The 15579-nt window shown below is 39.9% G+C and overlaps 1 protein-coding gene across 3 annotated transcripts in view; it reads right to left on the bottom strand.

The window, feature by feature from the left end:
• Window positions 1-15579, bottom strand: part of LOC138853938 (protein lifeguard 1-like) — a 31464-nt gene extending 15885 nt beyond the window's left edge. The window contains exons 1-3 of one of the 3 annotated variants that reach the window (XM_070093815.1): window positions 15426-15579; window positions 10469-10602; window positions 3418-3634 (exon numbers count right to left, since the gene is read on the bottom strand). In XM_070093815.1, the coding sequence (XP_069949916.1) occupies window positions 3418-3634; window positions 10469-10560 (309 nt within the window). In that variant the 5' untranslated portion in view covers window positions 10561-10602; window positions 15426-15579. Of the gene's footprint in view, window positions 1-3417; window positions 3635-10468; window positions 10603-15038; window positions 15059-15425 lie in introns of those variants that run through there. The other 2 variants (XM_070093816.1, XM_070093817.1) reach the window with 2 other exon arrangements.

Genomic DNA, 15579 nt, shown 5'->3' with positions numbered 1-15579 from the left:
GTTAACTGGAACGATTCAGTCACAATGAATTTTTTGTGACAAAGATTCAAAATTTGGTTAATTCAAAAGTTTCTGATATAATCCTAACACCACAAGACTTTGAAAAAGCAATAAATGACATGCCCGTGCACTCTGCCCCCGGCCCAGACTCATGGAACTACATGTTTGTCAAACTGCAAAAAACCCCTTTCGTGTGCCTTAAATATTCTATGGAGAGGGAGAATAAACACAGGGGGTCATTTCACAGTCATTAAAACAAACAGACATAGCCCCATTCCACAAAGGTGGTAGCAAAGCAACTGCAAAGAATTACAGACCAATAGCACAAATGCTCCACAAAATGAAAATCTTTGAAAGGGTTCTAAGAAGCAAGATCACCAGCCACTTGTATACCCAACAACTGCACAACACAAGAGAGCACGAGTTTAGAGAGGGTCGCTCCTACCTCTCACACCTACTGGATAATTATGATGCATTGGAGGACAAACAAAAATGCAGATGTAGTATACACAGACTTTGCAAAAATTTTCAATAAGTGTGATCAAGGTGTAATAGCACACAAAATCTGTGATAGAGGAATAACAGGAAAACTGGGTATACCTATAACTTCCTAATATATAGAACACAGAGAGTAATAGTAAATAGATTAAAGTCAGAGGCAGCTACAGTAAAAAGCTCTGTTCCACAAGGCACAGTACTCGCTCCCATCCTTTTCCTCATCCTCTTATATAACAGACAGAGATGTAAGCAACAGCACTGTGCTCTCCTTTGCTGATGATACCAGAATTTGCATGACAGTGTCATCCATCACGAATACTGCAAATCTCCAAGTGGACATTAACCAAGTCTTTAACCCTTTGACTGTTTTGGTCGTATATACATGTGTATACATCTTACGAGCCAGTGTTTTGGACGTACTACATATATATATATATACTCAATAATTCTAACGGCTTCAAATCAAACAGGAGAAAGCTTGTAGGCCCACATGTGAGAGAATGGGTCTGTGTGGTCAGTGTGTGCCACATAAAAGAAATCCTGCAGCACGCAGTGCATAATGAGAAAAAAAAAATGACCGTTTTTTTTGGATTAAAACGCTGAATTTGAGGTGTATTTTCGTATAGTATTTATCATTGTATTTTCGTTTTCATGGTCTCACATGATAAAATGGAAAACATATTGCAGAAATAGAGACGATTTTGATTAGTTTCACGATGAAAACGACCTTGAAATTGAGCTCAAAGTAGCGGAAATGTTCGATTTTTACCAATGTTCAAGAATAAGCAAATCACACCACACGTCCAATACACGTCAACTGGGGAGTCTAATATTCTTTCACTAGTGCACTGATATTATTTATACCATTTTTACAATAATGCAGTAGTCTACATAACAGTAAATTTTGTATTTTTTGTATGAATAAAAAATCAAAATAGAAAGCAATAGTAATATAAGAGGGGCCTAGAGATGTGACTAATGAACAGAGGATATGTTACTTTAGTGCCAAGAATGTCTACATTCTTTATTCTGGACACTATTTTGAAATTGGCATCTTTTTTAATTTGTGTGAAATTGGTCAAATTGCCAATTTCTGACCACTTTATTGGGTAGTTCTAATCGGTAAATGGGTGGTTTCTTGTACTCAACTGATAGAAAAAATGGAGTTCTAAAGAAATAGCTATGAGTTTGGTCAACTGGGATAACGGAATTGGCCAAAAACAGGGCTCAAAGTCGGCAAAATCGCCAATGTGTATATGTCGCCGAGACCGCTAACTTCGCGGGAGCGTAATTCCGTGAATTTTTTACCAAATTTCGTATTTTTGGTGTCATTACCATCGGGAACAGATTCTCTATCATTTCATAAGAAAAAATTATTTTCTTTTTTTCCAAAAAATTTGCGACATAGAATGACAGTTTCAGAAAGGGGCTTGCGACAGTCAAAGAGTTAAACGGGCCTCAGAAACGATATGAAGTTCAACAAGGACAAATTTCAATTACTCCACTATGGAAAACTCAAGGAAGTAAAACTGGATCGGAGTACAAAACAAATTCCAACTATACAACAGTGCGAAAAACTAATGTGCAGTCCTGGGAATGATAATGTCAGAGAATCTCACTTTCAAAGATCACAACGATATATCTGCCATATCTGCTAGAAAAATGACACGAGAGATAATGAGAGCCTTCAAAACTAGGAATGCCAAGTCCATGATGATTCTCTTCAAATCACTTGTTCTCTCTAAGCTGGAATATTGCTGTACACTAACAGTACCTTTCAAGGCAATCAAAATTGCAGACCTGGAGAATAGAGGACTTTCACTGCACATCTAAGTACAATACAGCATCTAAATTATAGGTAATGGCTAAAGTCCTTTGACCTGTACTCCTTGGAATATAGGCGAGAAAAATACATAATAATATACACCTGAAAAATCCTAGAGGAACTAGTCCCAAATCTACAGATGAAAATCAATCCCTATGAATGCAAAAGACTCAGTAGGTGGTGCAACATCTCCCCAGTGAAAAGCAGGAGCGCCATGTATACGCTAAGAGACAACACAATAAGTGTCAGGGGCCAAGACTGTTCAACTGCCTCCCAGCATATATAAGGGGGAATTACCAATAGACCCCTGGCTGTCTTCAAGTCAATACCTGACCAGCCTCCCTGTGCTCATATGTTGGTGTATGTGCTGCCAGCAGTAACAGCCTGATTGATCAGGCCCTGATAAACTGCGAGGCCTGGTCATGGGGCAGGCCACAGGGGCGCTGACCCCTGAAACCTTCTCCAGGCACTTTCCATGGCTGGAACAATTCAGTCCCAAAACAATAGCTAGAACAATTTAGTCAATACCATGGCTAGAACAATTCAGTCAATACCATGGCTGGAACAATTCAGCCACAATAACATGACTGGAACAATTCAGTCACAATAATATGACTGGAATGATTCAGTTACAATAACATGGCTGGAACAATTCAGTCAATAACATGGCTGGAACAATTCAGTTACTACAATGGCTGGAACAATTCACAGTCACTAACATGGCTGGAACAATTCATAGTCAATACCATGGCTAGAACAATCCAGTCACTACCATGGCTAGAACAATCCAGTCACTACCATGGCTAGAACAATCCAGTCACTACCATGGCTGGAACAATTCAGTCACTTACAATTCATGGTCACTACCATGGCTGAAACAATTCACACAGTCACTACAATGGCTGGAACACATCACAGTCACTACCATGGCTGGAACAGTTATCAAATAACCTGTACATAGCTGAAAAAATTCCTCATTCAGACCAGTGTCAAGTTCAGACAATAATCCAAGATGGACCAAAACACGGTCCTGAGTTACCCAATTAAAGGTTAATTGCAAGACTTGTACAGCGTAAGACGCCAGCGATACTTACAGTGAATATCGCCAGGAAGATGTAGTTGTGGGGTGTTCTCCGCCTCATACTGCCACAACACGTCAACACAATGATGCACACCAGGGTACCAACGAGGGCAACATAGAAGTACGCTGGATGTGTGTGCAAGTACACGTTGACTTCCTTCACCAGACTGAAGATCGCTACCATAGCGAAGGTCACGGTCAGCTGAGCCATCAATATCATATACACTTTCCTGTAAAAGGTCAACGATACCTCAAAAGTCAACATCTCAATGAGAGTAATGTGAATACAGTGGTCCCTCGTTTTTCGTAGTTAATCCGCTCCTGGAGCTGCTACTATTAACGAAATCTACGATTTGCGAATCAATTTTCCCCATAAGAAATAATGTAAATACAATTAATCTGTTCCTGACACCCAGAAGTATTAAAACAAAAAAATTTTTTACATGAAATATACATGTAGTACATAAACAATACAATGGGAAATGATGAATGAAACATTAACAGCATAACACTTACCTTTATTGGAGATTCTTCTTAGTGTATGGGAGACTGGAGGAGGAGAGAGATTGGATTGTTTATAGTTTGGAAGGGGAATCCCCTTCCAGCAACACCTCAGGTACCAATTGCTTTTCTGGGGTTGCTTCTCTTCTCTGTTTCTTAATGCCACTAGGACCACCTTGAGAGTCACTGGAGTCCTGTCTCGCAAAATAACTGTCCAGAGAGCTCTGTTTCTGGCATCTCTTTAAAACTTCCCTAAAATGGGCCATGACTTTGTCACTGCACATGTTGCCAACATGGCTTGCAACAACCTTGTCAGGGTGATGTTTCTCCATAAAGCTTTCCATCTTACCCCACATAGCAAAAATCTCTTTAATTTCTGAAGAAGGCACCTTCTTCCATCTCTCTTCCTCCTCCTCTGCAGCAAGATTCTGAGCTGCTATCTGTTGCTGTTCCTGCTGAAGCTCTTGCAGCTCCTCAGTGGTGAGCTCTTCGTTTTGGTCTTCCACCAATTCTTCCACATCCTCCAAACTCACATCCAACCCCATGGAACTCCCCAGTGCCACAATTGATTTTACAACAGACATAGGCTCATCAGGGTCAGTCCCAAACCCTTCAAAATCCCTCTTGTCGACACAATCTGGCCACAATTTTCTCCAGGCAGAGTTCAAAGTCCTGGTAGTCACTCCCTCCCAAGCCATACCTATAAGGGTTATGCAATGGAGGATGCTGAAGTGTTCTCTCCAAAATTCCCTTAGGGTCAAGTGAGTGTCTGTGGTCACAGTCAAGCACCTGTGAAACATTGCTTTGGTGTAGAGTTTTTTAAAGTTTGCAATGACCTGCTGGTCCATGGGCTGGAGGAGAGGAGTGGTATTCGGGGGCAAGAACTTTACTGTGATGAACCAAAACTCCTCGAAAATTAGGTCATCCAAGTTTGGAGGATGAGCAGGTGCACTGTCCATTACTAGCAGGCACTTGAGATCCAATTTCTTTTCCAGCAGGTAATTCTTCACACTAGAGCCAAACACTTCATTGAACCACTCGACGAAAATTTCCCTCGTGACCCATGCCTTACTATTAGATTTCCAAAACACACACAATTTACTCTTCATAACACTGTTTTTCCTGAACACTCTGGGATTTTCTGAATGGTACACTAGTAATGGCTTCACTTTGAAATCCCCACTAGCATTAGCACAGAACATTAGCGTCAGCCTGTCTTTCATAGGCTTGTGTCCTGACATTGCCTTTTCCTCCTGTGTAATGAAGGTCCTCTTTGGTATTTTCTTCCAAAAGAGGCCTGTTTCGTCACAATTGAACACTTGTTCAGGTTTCAGTCCTTCAGCCTCTATGTACTCCTGGAATTCATGCACATATTTTTCAGCTGCCTTGTGGTCCGAACTGGCAGCCTCACCATGCCTTACCACACTGTGTATGCCTGTACGGTTCTTAAATCTCTCAAACCAACCTATGCTGGCCTAAATTCACTCACATCACTATTTTCAGGCAATTTCTTTACCAGATCGTTGTGCAACTGCCTAGCCTTTTCACAAATAATCGAAGTCATAAGAGTATCTCCTGCTAATTGTTTCTCATTTATCCACACCAATAATAACTTCTCAACCTCTTCGAGTACTGGTGATCTCATTTTTGTCAGCATAGTTACCCCCTTTGCAACAACAGCATCCTTGATTTCCTTTTTCTTGGCCACTATGGAACATATGGTTGTGTAGGGTTTCTTATACATCCTGGCCAGTTCGGCCGCACTTGTACCACTTTCATATTGTTCAATGATGTTTTTCTTAAATTCAATCGTATTTCTCACCTTCTTTACCACAGGCTTGGCACTAGGAGCTTTCTTTGGAGCCATGGTAGCTTATTTAGTACTTGCAAGCACTAAAATAAATGGAATATTATGAAATATTAACTAAAGCATGTGAGGGGACCTTCACTCACTGGTAAACAATGCCAGACTGGCTGCCGCCCCGGCTCACGCCGTGGGTACGCGTTCCGGACGAACTTCTATTCGTGAGTCAACCTATGAAAAGCGAGCCCATGTTTATACGAAAATACCCCTATGATTTCCGAAATCTATGATTGCCGAGAACTACGAAAAGCGAGGGACCACTGTATCAGCAAACAAACATTTTAAATTAACAAGACACATGTGCAACAGTTCGGTATCGTTTTTCCGAAACGTTTTGCCTGCACGGTAGGCTTCTCCTGTTGAGTACAGAAGAGTAAGCAGAAGCAGTAGGGATGTGAAAACAATGTTATCAGTCCATCACCCTTGAAGGCGTAGTTTCGCAGAGGAAAACTCTTCTCCAGGATGAGGGACTGACCGCCTCAAAACTATGTCTTCGAGGGTGATGGACTGATTACATCGTCTTCACGTCTCTACTGCTTCTGCTAGCTCTTCTGTACTCGAATGAAGAAGCCTACTGTGTAGGTGAAACATTTTAGAAAAAAGATACATAACTGTTGCACACGTGTCTTACTTATCAACATGTTGGTATTGTATGCCATTTTCATATTTTAAATTAAAAAGTATTAAATATAATTTAAAACAGAAAAGTTTAAAAATTTCAAATTTTGTAAATAAAAACTTCATTAGATTTTAAAAGCTTAAAAAAAAAAAATAATAAAATACAATACAATGCAATCAACTCTCTCACTCCTCTATATAGAGTGAACTTTTGTACGTACAACCAAGAAAGTGTATCCAAAATTGAAGAACGTGTACTATGATGGCCTCTCCACATGCTATTCAATTTTGGATGAACAATGAACCCTGTAATTAACAGACTCATGATGGGGGAAGAGGGGTGTACGTCACTGCCAAATGTTCATAGATTCTGAAGTACAAAATTATTTTTCATGATCATATACAAATTTCTGAATCAGTGGACTTGGGTCAATGTTTCAAAAGACTAGTGGATACTAAGAATATGGGAACTGTATCCTGTACTACCACAGTACAGTACTGTATAGTAATTTTTAGTACACAATTTACAGTGATTTCACTTATCTTTTAATGGAGAAGAAATGTGGGGTAAACTGCCATAATCGAAAGCAGTAACTCAGAATACATTTTATTCCAAGTCAAAGGAGCTGGAAAGCTCTACTAATGAAAGTGTAGATGACTAAGACAACCAACCCTTGAGCCTTCATGGCTAGCATCCACACTAAACTTAAGAGCATAGTCTGTGAAGTTGTCCTTGCTTCTATGGATATTAGAAGCTTTCTTATCACATTCCTCTCACACCAGTGACAATAAAGATACCAGACTCGACCTTCTTCATTAGTTCAAGTTTCTTCTCAACACAGAGAGCCACAGGTTTCCTCATGACACCACCACTTGCTTTAGAAGCCATTGTTAATTGTGCTTTACTTAACATGTTAATAAAGTCACATAAAATGGTCTAAAGCCTGGGAATATTAGAGTATGTAGTCTATGGCTTAGGGAATAATCACAACAGGCAGGTCCTGGATGTGGTTCATCCAGTCCTAGTCCCATGGACCACCAGTTCTATTATCTGCCATTATTTTTACCATTACCAGTTCTACCACTACCTCTACTACTTCCACTACCATTACCACTCCCTCCATCCCCCACCCCATATCCTGTAGTCTAGCTTTCTTGTTCCAGTGTGACTTATCAATGGTGTGAGTTAGACAGAAACACTGTCATTACTTCCCCTCACCTAAGTATGAGTTATTTGTGTACCGAGTACTCAATATGCTTATTCCCTTCTCCCTTGTAAAAGAATGGAGAGCATCGAGCACAAAATGATTGCATCACATGTATAGAGTCTAGGAAAGACAGAGGGAGCAAAGAGCCCTAAATGAAATTAGAAGAAATCACAAATACTTCTTCCCCTAAGCAAAATACATGGTAAATACCACATCCAGTACAGGGACTTTACTTGAAGGAAATGAAACATACACTGATGATTAGGGTAGATTTTGCCACCAAAGTGGCTAGTTTATTGTGCACCCCATATCCATCCTGTGGACGGTAGCGCAAGAGCATACGGATACACAATAGGCCTAGGAACTAGGCCCCAAAAGGGTTAACAGGTGTACATAAGGGTTTATATCTACAGTTCACTTATCTATTACAAGCAAATTTAGGAAATTTGCTTAGTATATCTGGTATCTTATTTTCATTAATAAGATATTTTGACATGTCACATAGGTTATTATACTGTCTCTGTATGACAATAAGGAAATAAGTGAAATTCTGAAGTCACTGAATGACACTATTCAGTGAAATGCTTAACAGTCCACAGATCTAAGACCCAAACTAGCTTTTCCATAAATGAGACAGAAAACAAAATTTCCAGTGCAGCTCTCTCCCCAGTTGAATTTAAAGAAGCCATCAACAGCATGCCCATGAATTCTACTCCAGGCCCAGACTACTGGAATCCCAAATTTATAAAAAATTGCAATAAACCACTATTTCAAATCTTTAGTATTTTATGGAGAGAGTGTCTGAACACAGGTGTCATCCCAGTCTTTGGAAACCACTGATATTGCCTGACTTCACAAGGGAAGCAGTAAAGCAATTGTCAAAAATCTATAGACCAACAGTTCTAACGTCACACATTATCAAAATCTTTGAACAAATCCTAAGAAGTAAGACTGCCGATTACACGTGATTGCAACAATTACACAATCCAGGGCAGCATGGGTTTAGGGCATGTTGCTCCCGCCTTTCACAAATGCTAGATGATTACAATGCTGTCCTGGATGAACTGGAAGACAAGCTAAATGCTAAGTAAGTTAAGTTTATTCAGGTATACACAAATACAGTTACACAGATTACATAGCAGCATATGTGTAGACAACCTAGGATAACCGAAAAATATCAAAGTGACTTATTTCCATAGTGGTCCTTTGTAGTACATATACACCGTGTATATACAAAGCATTCAACAAGTGTGACCATGGTGTGAGTGTGCACAAAATGTGTACAAAAGGAATAACTGGAAAAGTGGGCAGATGGATATATAACTTTTTATCAAACAGGACCCCAATAGTAGTAGTAAACAGAGTGAAGTCAGAGGCTGCCACAGTGAAAAGTTGTGTTCCTCAAGACACAGTACTCACCCCACATCTATTCCATTCTTATATCCAACACTGACAAGGACACATTGTATATGCCAACATATGAGTCGACCTGCTCTATGAGTTGGCCCCTAAATATCTGAGGTGTTTATTCAGGTTTAGGCCTGCATTTGCACGATAGGTTGACCCTCCCTCCTCCAAATACTAACACAGCACCGCCTGCATCAGACTGTCAAGTTGAAGAGTCTGACTGAACTAACATAGACCATTAGGAAAATATTAGGAAATCCTGCCTCTTATTTTCTCCAGTTTTAATTTTTCTATTTTTTTTTTTTTTTTTTTTTTGGGGGGGGGGGGGGGAGATATTTTAGATATTATTTTAAATAAAACATTATTTTTTATTAAAAGCCTGTCTAGGCAACAAAAATAAAACAGGCAAGAAATAGCAAATAAAACTTGCAACTGTGGTACAAGTTATGGAACTACCATGATAGTACTAGTAAGCTAGTGGTGTCACTTCCCTCCTTCAATAATGTGTTGTGACCTTATTTTCACCTCTGCCATGTAGCAGCAACTTTTATACTTGGTTTAACAAGCCAACTTATATGTCAAAATACACAGTAAATTATATCACCACAAAAACCCTTTGCTGATGACACCAGCGGATATAACTCAAGTCTTCCAGTGAACCTGAGACAACAATAGTGTGTTTAAAGAGGATAAGTCTCAACTGCTCTATTATGGAAGAATGGAGGTAATAAAGACTAACGTTGAATTTAAGTTTCCAGCAGGCCATGGTGGATCAGAGGTTTACTATTGAATTATTATTACAGGTCAGCCATCACTAATCCAGCATCATTGGGACCTGTAGTGTGCCAGATTAGTGAGTTTGCCGGATTACAGAGTGGTTAGGTTAGAATACACTTAATTAACCTATCAATAAAGACTCTGCTACATCATCCTCATTTTCATCACTGCTTTCTCCACTACTGGCTTGCTGCTGTGGATTTACAACCATCTGCACAATTTCTGAGTCAGTATAATGATGAAGTTGGAAATTATGCTAGCCGAAATTAGTGCCAGATTACTGATGGAACCGGATAACTGACTGCCGGATTAGTGATGGCCGACCTGTATACGAACCTTGTTGGTCTGGCAAAATCAATATTCTGACAAGGCTCAGGATCAAAGAGTGATGGAAAATCTGTGTAGAAACTGTGCTTCTTTAATACACAGAAAATGCTACCTTCTATCTGCTAATACACATACAGTGGACCCCCGCTTTACGATCACCTCCCAATGCGACCAATTATGTAAGTGTATTTATGTAAGTGCGTTTGTATGTGTATGTTTGGGGGTCTGAAATGGACTGATCTAATTCACAATATTCCTTATGGGAACAAATTCGTTCAGTACTGGCACCTGAACATACTTCTGGAATGAAATAATATCATAAACCGGGGGTCCACTGTATAATACTATATAACTTATCTCACCTGATGAAGCCCATTCTGATGGACTTGTCTGAGAACTCCATGTTGCTACTGGCAGCCAGAGGCTCAGTGTATGATTCATAATCATAAGACATTATTGCAGTTGCAGAACTCTTGTAGTTTAACAACTGTGTAATCTGAAAATAATCAAAACATCAGACAGAAGTGTATTGTTAAATCTTTGGTTAAATGTACATAATGTATATAAAGGGACTGAACCCAAATCTGCACCAAAAATACTTTCCTATCAAAGCAAAATGCTAGGCATATGGTGCAATATCCAGACCAATTAAAAGCAGGGGTGCAATGAGTACATTAAGAGAAAACACAATGAGTGTCCAGGGCCCAAGACTGCTCAACAGCCTCCTAGCATACATAAGGAGAATTACCATTAGACCCCTGTCTGTCTCCAAGAGGGAGCTGGACAGTGGCAATCATCAGGGCTGAGGTTTGTACGTTGGACTGTGTACAGCCACCAGTAACAACCTGGTTGATCAGGCCATGATCCACCAGAAGGCCTGATTGAGGACCGGACCACAGGGGCATCGACCCCTGGAATGCCCTCCAGGTAGATAGGTTGGCAGACATAAAATACCTAGGTTATATCTACATAATGGTTAAATCTTCATATATACCTGGGATTAATCTAAATAATGTACAGTACACACCACAGGTCTCCTCTTACGACACTAATGCATTCCCGAAAATTCATCATGATCTGACTGTTTGGGACCTGGATCTTTCCCCATAAACATCCATGTCATAATTCAGTGATGTGTTCCCCAGCCATAATATTCCCTAACAGATTCCATTCATGTTTTAACAAAGAATATTTAGCAAATATTTTTCCATTTGATATTGTTTCTTTTCAGTTACAAATATAGACATACCTCATAAATACGGCACTCGCTTTACAGCATTTTGTTAATATGGCACTTTTCCACTTTCAATTGTACTCATTTTTATTATTCTCAGTGGTGCTTCGGTGGTGACGCACTCATCAGCATGTTACTGTTATTATATTTTGACAAACCAGCCACATCCCACTGAGGCAGGGTAACCCAAAAAGAAAAACGAACGTTTCTCTCTTTAATTTTAGTAATTTATAGAGTTGAAAAGGTTACTAGCCACTTGCTCCCAGCATTTTAGTCTCCTGTTATGACACACATGGCTTACGGAGGAAGAATTCTGTTTTACTTCCCCCTTGGTGATAAGAGGAAATAGACAAGAACAAGAACTAGCAAGAAAATAGAAGAAAACCCAGAGAGGTGTGTATATAGTATATGCTTGTACATGTATATGTAGTGTGACCTAAGTGTAAGTAGAAGCAGCAAGACGTACCTGAAATCTTGCAGGTTTATGAGACAGAAAAAAGACACCAGAAATCCTACTATCATGTTACACAAGTTCAGGTTTTCATTTGCACTCATTGGCACTGGACAAGCACCTAAAGTCAGTTCCTGATCAGCCGGGCTGTGGCTCGTACGTTGGTTTGCGTGCAGCCAGCAGCAACAGCCTGGTTGATCAGGCGCTGATCCACCAGGAGGCCTGGTCACAGACTGGGCCGCGGGGGCGTTGACCCCCGAAACTCTCTCCAGGTAAACTCCAGGTAATGGCAGGACAGTAGTACATCCCTGGGTTATTATTGTAATCATTAATTATAGTACAATAGCCCCTAAGGTTAACGCTAGAGAAATGAGGAATCACAAGCCTCTTACTTTAAATCAAAAGCTAGAAATTATCAAATTCTGCACCAGAAAATAAGAGAATGAAAATTATGTGTTGGTCCGACTAGGACCATTTAGTCACACCAAGTTGGACCAAAACGTATCAAAAGTATAATTCTCCTGTGTGCAAGTTATTAGTACTGTTGCAGTCACCATAGTTTGTCTTGGAATTTTAAAATGTCACAGGTGGACTGTGCAATGGAGACAATTTTAAACTGTAAGTTCACTATAGGGTAACACCCACCCACAGGTAGGGAAAAAAAATATATAATTACTGAACTTAGCCTTACAGGTAAACTTTAAATAAGATATTAGAAAGAAGCCAATGGGACATACAATAAAGTCATTTTGACTTTTTCTGTTATCCTGGTGGATAATTTACACGATTATATGTACCTGTGCTGCCTAAATTTACACTTCATCTGACTTTATTAAGTTTATTCAGGTATAGTACTTCCATTGGGTCCTTGTAATATCTTATTAATTAAAATTTATCTTTTTTAGATTATCTTAGGTATGCAAATTAAGTTTATTTAGACACAATTATAATTATCATCAAAAAATTATCAGTGACGTGTGTAAATAACCCACCAGGATAACCAAAAGTAAAAAAAAGGTCAAATTAACATGCCACAACTAACATGACACAACTAACATGGCACAACTAACATGGCACAACTAACATGACACAACTAACATGACACAACTAACATGGCACAACTAACATGGCACAACTAACATGGCACAACTAACATGACACAACTAACATGGCACAATTAACATGGCACAACTAACATGGCACAACTAACATGGCACAACTAACATGACACAACTAACATGACACAACTAACATGACACAACTAACATGGCACAGCTAACATGACACAACTAACATGGCACAACTAACATGGCACAACTAACATGACACAACTAACATGGCACAACTAACATGGCACAACTAACATGACACAACTAACATGGCACAACTAACATGGCACAACTAACATGGCACAACTAACATGGCACAACTAACATGGCACAATTAACATGACACAACTAACATGGCACAACATGACACAACTAACATGGCACAACTAACATGGCACAACTAACATGACACAACTAACATGGCACAACTAACATGGCACAACTAACATGGCACAACTAACATGGCACAACTAACATGGTACAACTAACATGGCACAACTAACATGACACAACTAACATGACACAACTAACATGGCACAACTAACATGACACAACTAACATGGCACAACTAACATGGCACAACTAACATGACACAACTAACATGGCACAACTAACATGGTACAACTAACATGGCACAACTAACATGGCACAACTAACATGGCACAACATGGCACAACTAACATGGCACAACATGGCACAACTAACATGGCACAATTAACATGGCACAACTAACATGACACAACTAACATGACACAACTAACATGGCACAACTAACATGACACAACAAACATGACACAACTAACATGGCACAACTAACATGACACAACTAACATGGCACAACTAACATGGCACAACTAACATGGCACAACTAACATGACACAACTAACATGGCACAACTAACATGGCACAACTAACATGACACAACTAACATGGCACAACTAACATGGCACAACTAACATGGCACAACTAACATGGCACAACTAACATGACACAACTAACATGGCACAACATGACACAACTAACATGGCACAACTAACATGGCACAACTAACATGGCACAACTAACATGGCACAACTAACATGGCACAACTAACATGGCACAACTAACATGGTACAACTAACATGGCACAACTAACATGACACAACTAACATGACACAACTAACATGGCACAACTAACATGGCACAACTAACATGGCACAACTAACATGACACAACTAACATGGCACAACTAACATGGCACAACTAACATGGCACAACATGGCACAACTAACATGGCACAACATGGCACAACTAACATGGCACAACATGGCACAACTAACATGGCACAACTAACATGACACAACTAACATGGCACAACTAACATGGCACAACATGGCACAACTAACATGACACAACTAACATGACACAACTAACATGGCACAACTAACATGACACAACTAACATGACACAACTAACATGACACAACTAACATGGCACAACTAACATGACACAACTAACATGGCACAACTAACATGACACAACTAACATGACACAACTAACATGGCACAACATGACACAACTAACATGACACAACTCACATGACACAACTAACATGACACAACTAACATGGCGCAACATGACACAACTAACATGACACAACTAACATGACACAACTCACATGACACAACTCACATGACACAACTAACATGACACAACTAACATGGCACAACTAACATGACACAACATGGCACAACTAACATGACACAACATGGCACAACTAACATGACACAACTAACATGGCACAACATGACACAACTAACATGACACAACATGGCACAACTAACATGACACAACATGGCACAACTAACATGACACAACTAACATGGCACATGACACAACATGACACAACTAACATGACACAACTAACATGACACAACTAACATGACACAACTAACATGGCACAACATGACACAACTAACATGACACAACTAACGTGACACAATTAACATGATAATAGACCATTAACATGACTTAACTAGCTCCTGGGCTCAATATTACATTAATTACTCAACAAGGTCATTATCAACAAATTCGTGTACTGAACCTGACTAAAATTATACGTTATGAACCGTTGATACAGTGAAGTACCTAATTAACACCTTATTTTGATCCGAGGGAAGGGAGTGTGGCTCTTGTACCTTGGATCACGAGCCCTACAGCAGCAGAGAGACGGTAAGATGTCCTGCCAAGACTTGTATATGCAGTGAAGCGCTAAACCCGGTGGAAGGTTTAAGATGGTGGGGGGGGGGACTGAAGGTGATTTAGGTGTGATCCGAGGAAGAGGAAGGTGGCTCCTAGTCCGTGTTGATCCGAGGAAGGGGAGAGCAGCTCTAGTTCCTTGGATCAAGAGAGTCACATGACCCTAAATAAGAGTACAATGTTATATCACATGATCACCTGAGGTACCTAAGACACCTTGAATTACACCTATTTACTAGTTAGGACACGTGCTGTGAGTGAGTACAAGTTAGTACCTAACTACTCACCAGTACTCAGGTGCAGGTACCTGATGCTTAGACGATGAATAAGGCTGAAAATACCAGGAAGTTGAGCAGGAGTGTTGAGTGAGTCAGGTGACGTCACAGGTACCAGTGTTACCAGACCCTTCACCACACCCTGCCTGTCAGCCTGCAGCCTGTC

This window comes from Cherax quadricarinatus, chromosome 43 (genome assembly GCF_038502225.1).
Source record: "Cherax quadricarinatus isolate ZL_2023a chromosome 43, ASM3850222v1, whole genome shotgun sequence".
In the NCBI taxonomy this organism is placed as follows: Eukaryota; Metazoa; Arthropoda; class Malacostraca; order Decapoda; family Parastacidae; genus Cherax; species Cherax quadricarinatus.
This window is presented reverse-complemented; position numbering and strand designations above follow the sequence as displayed.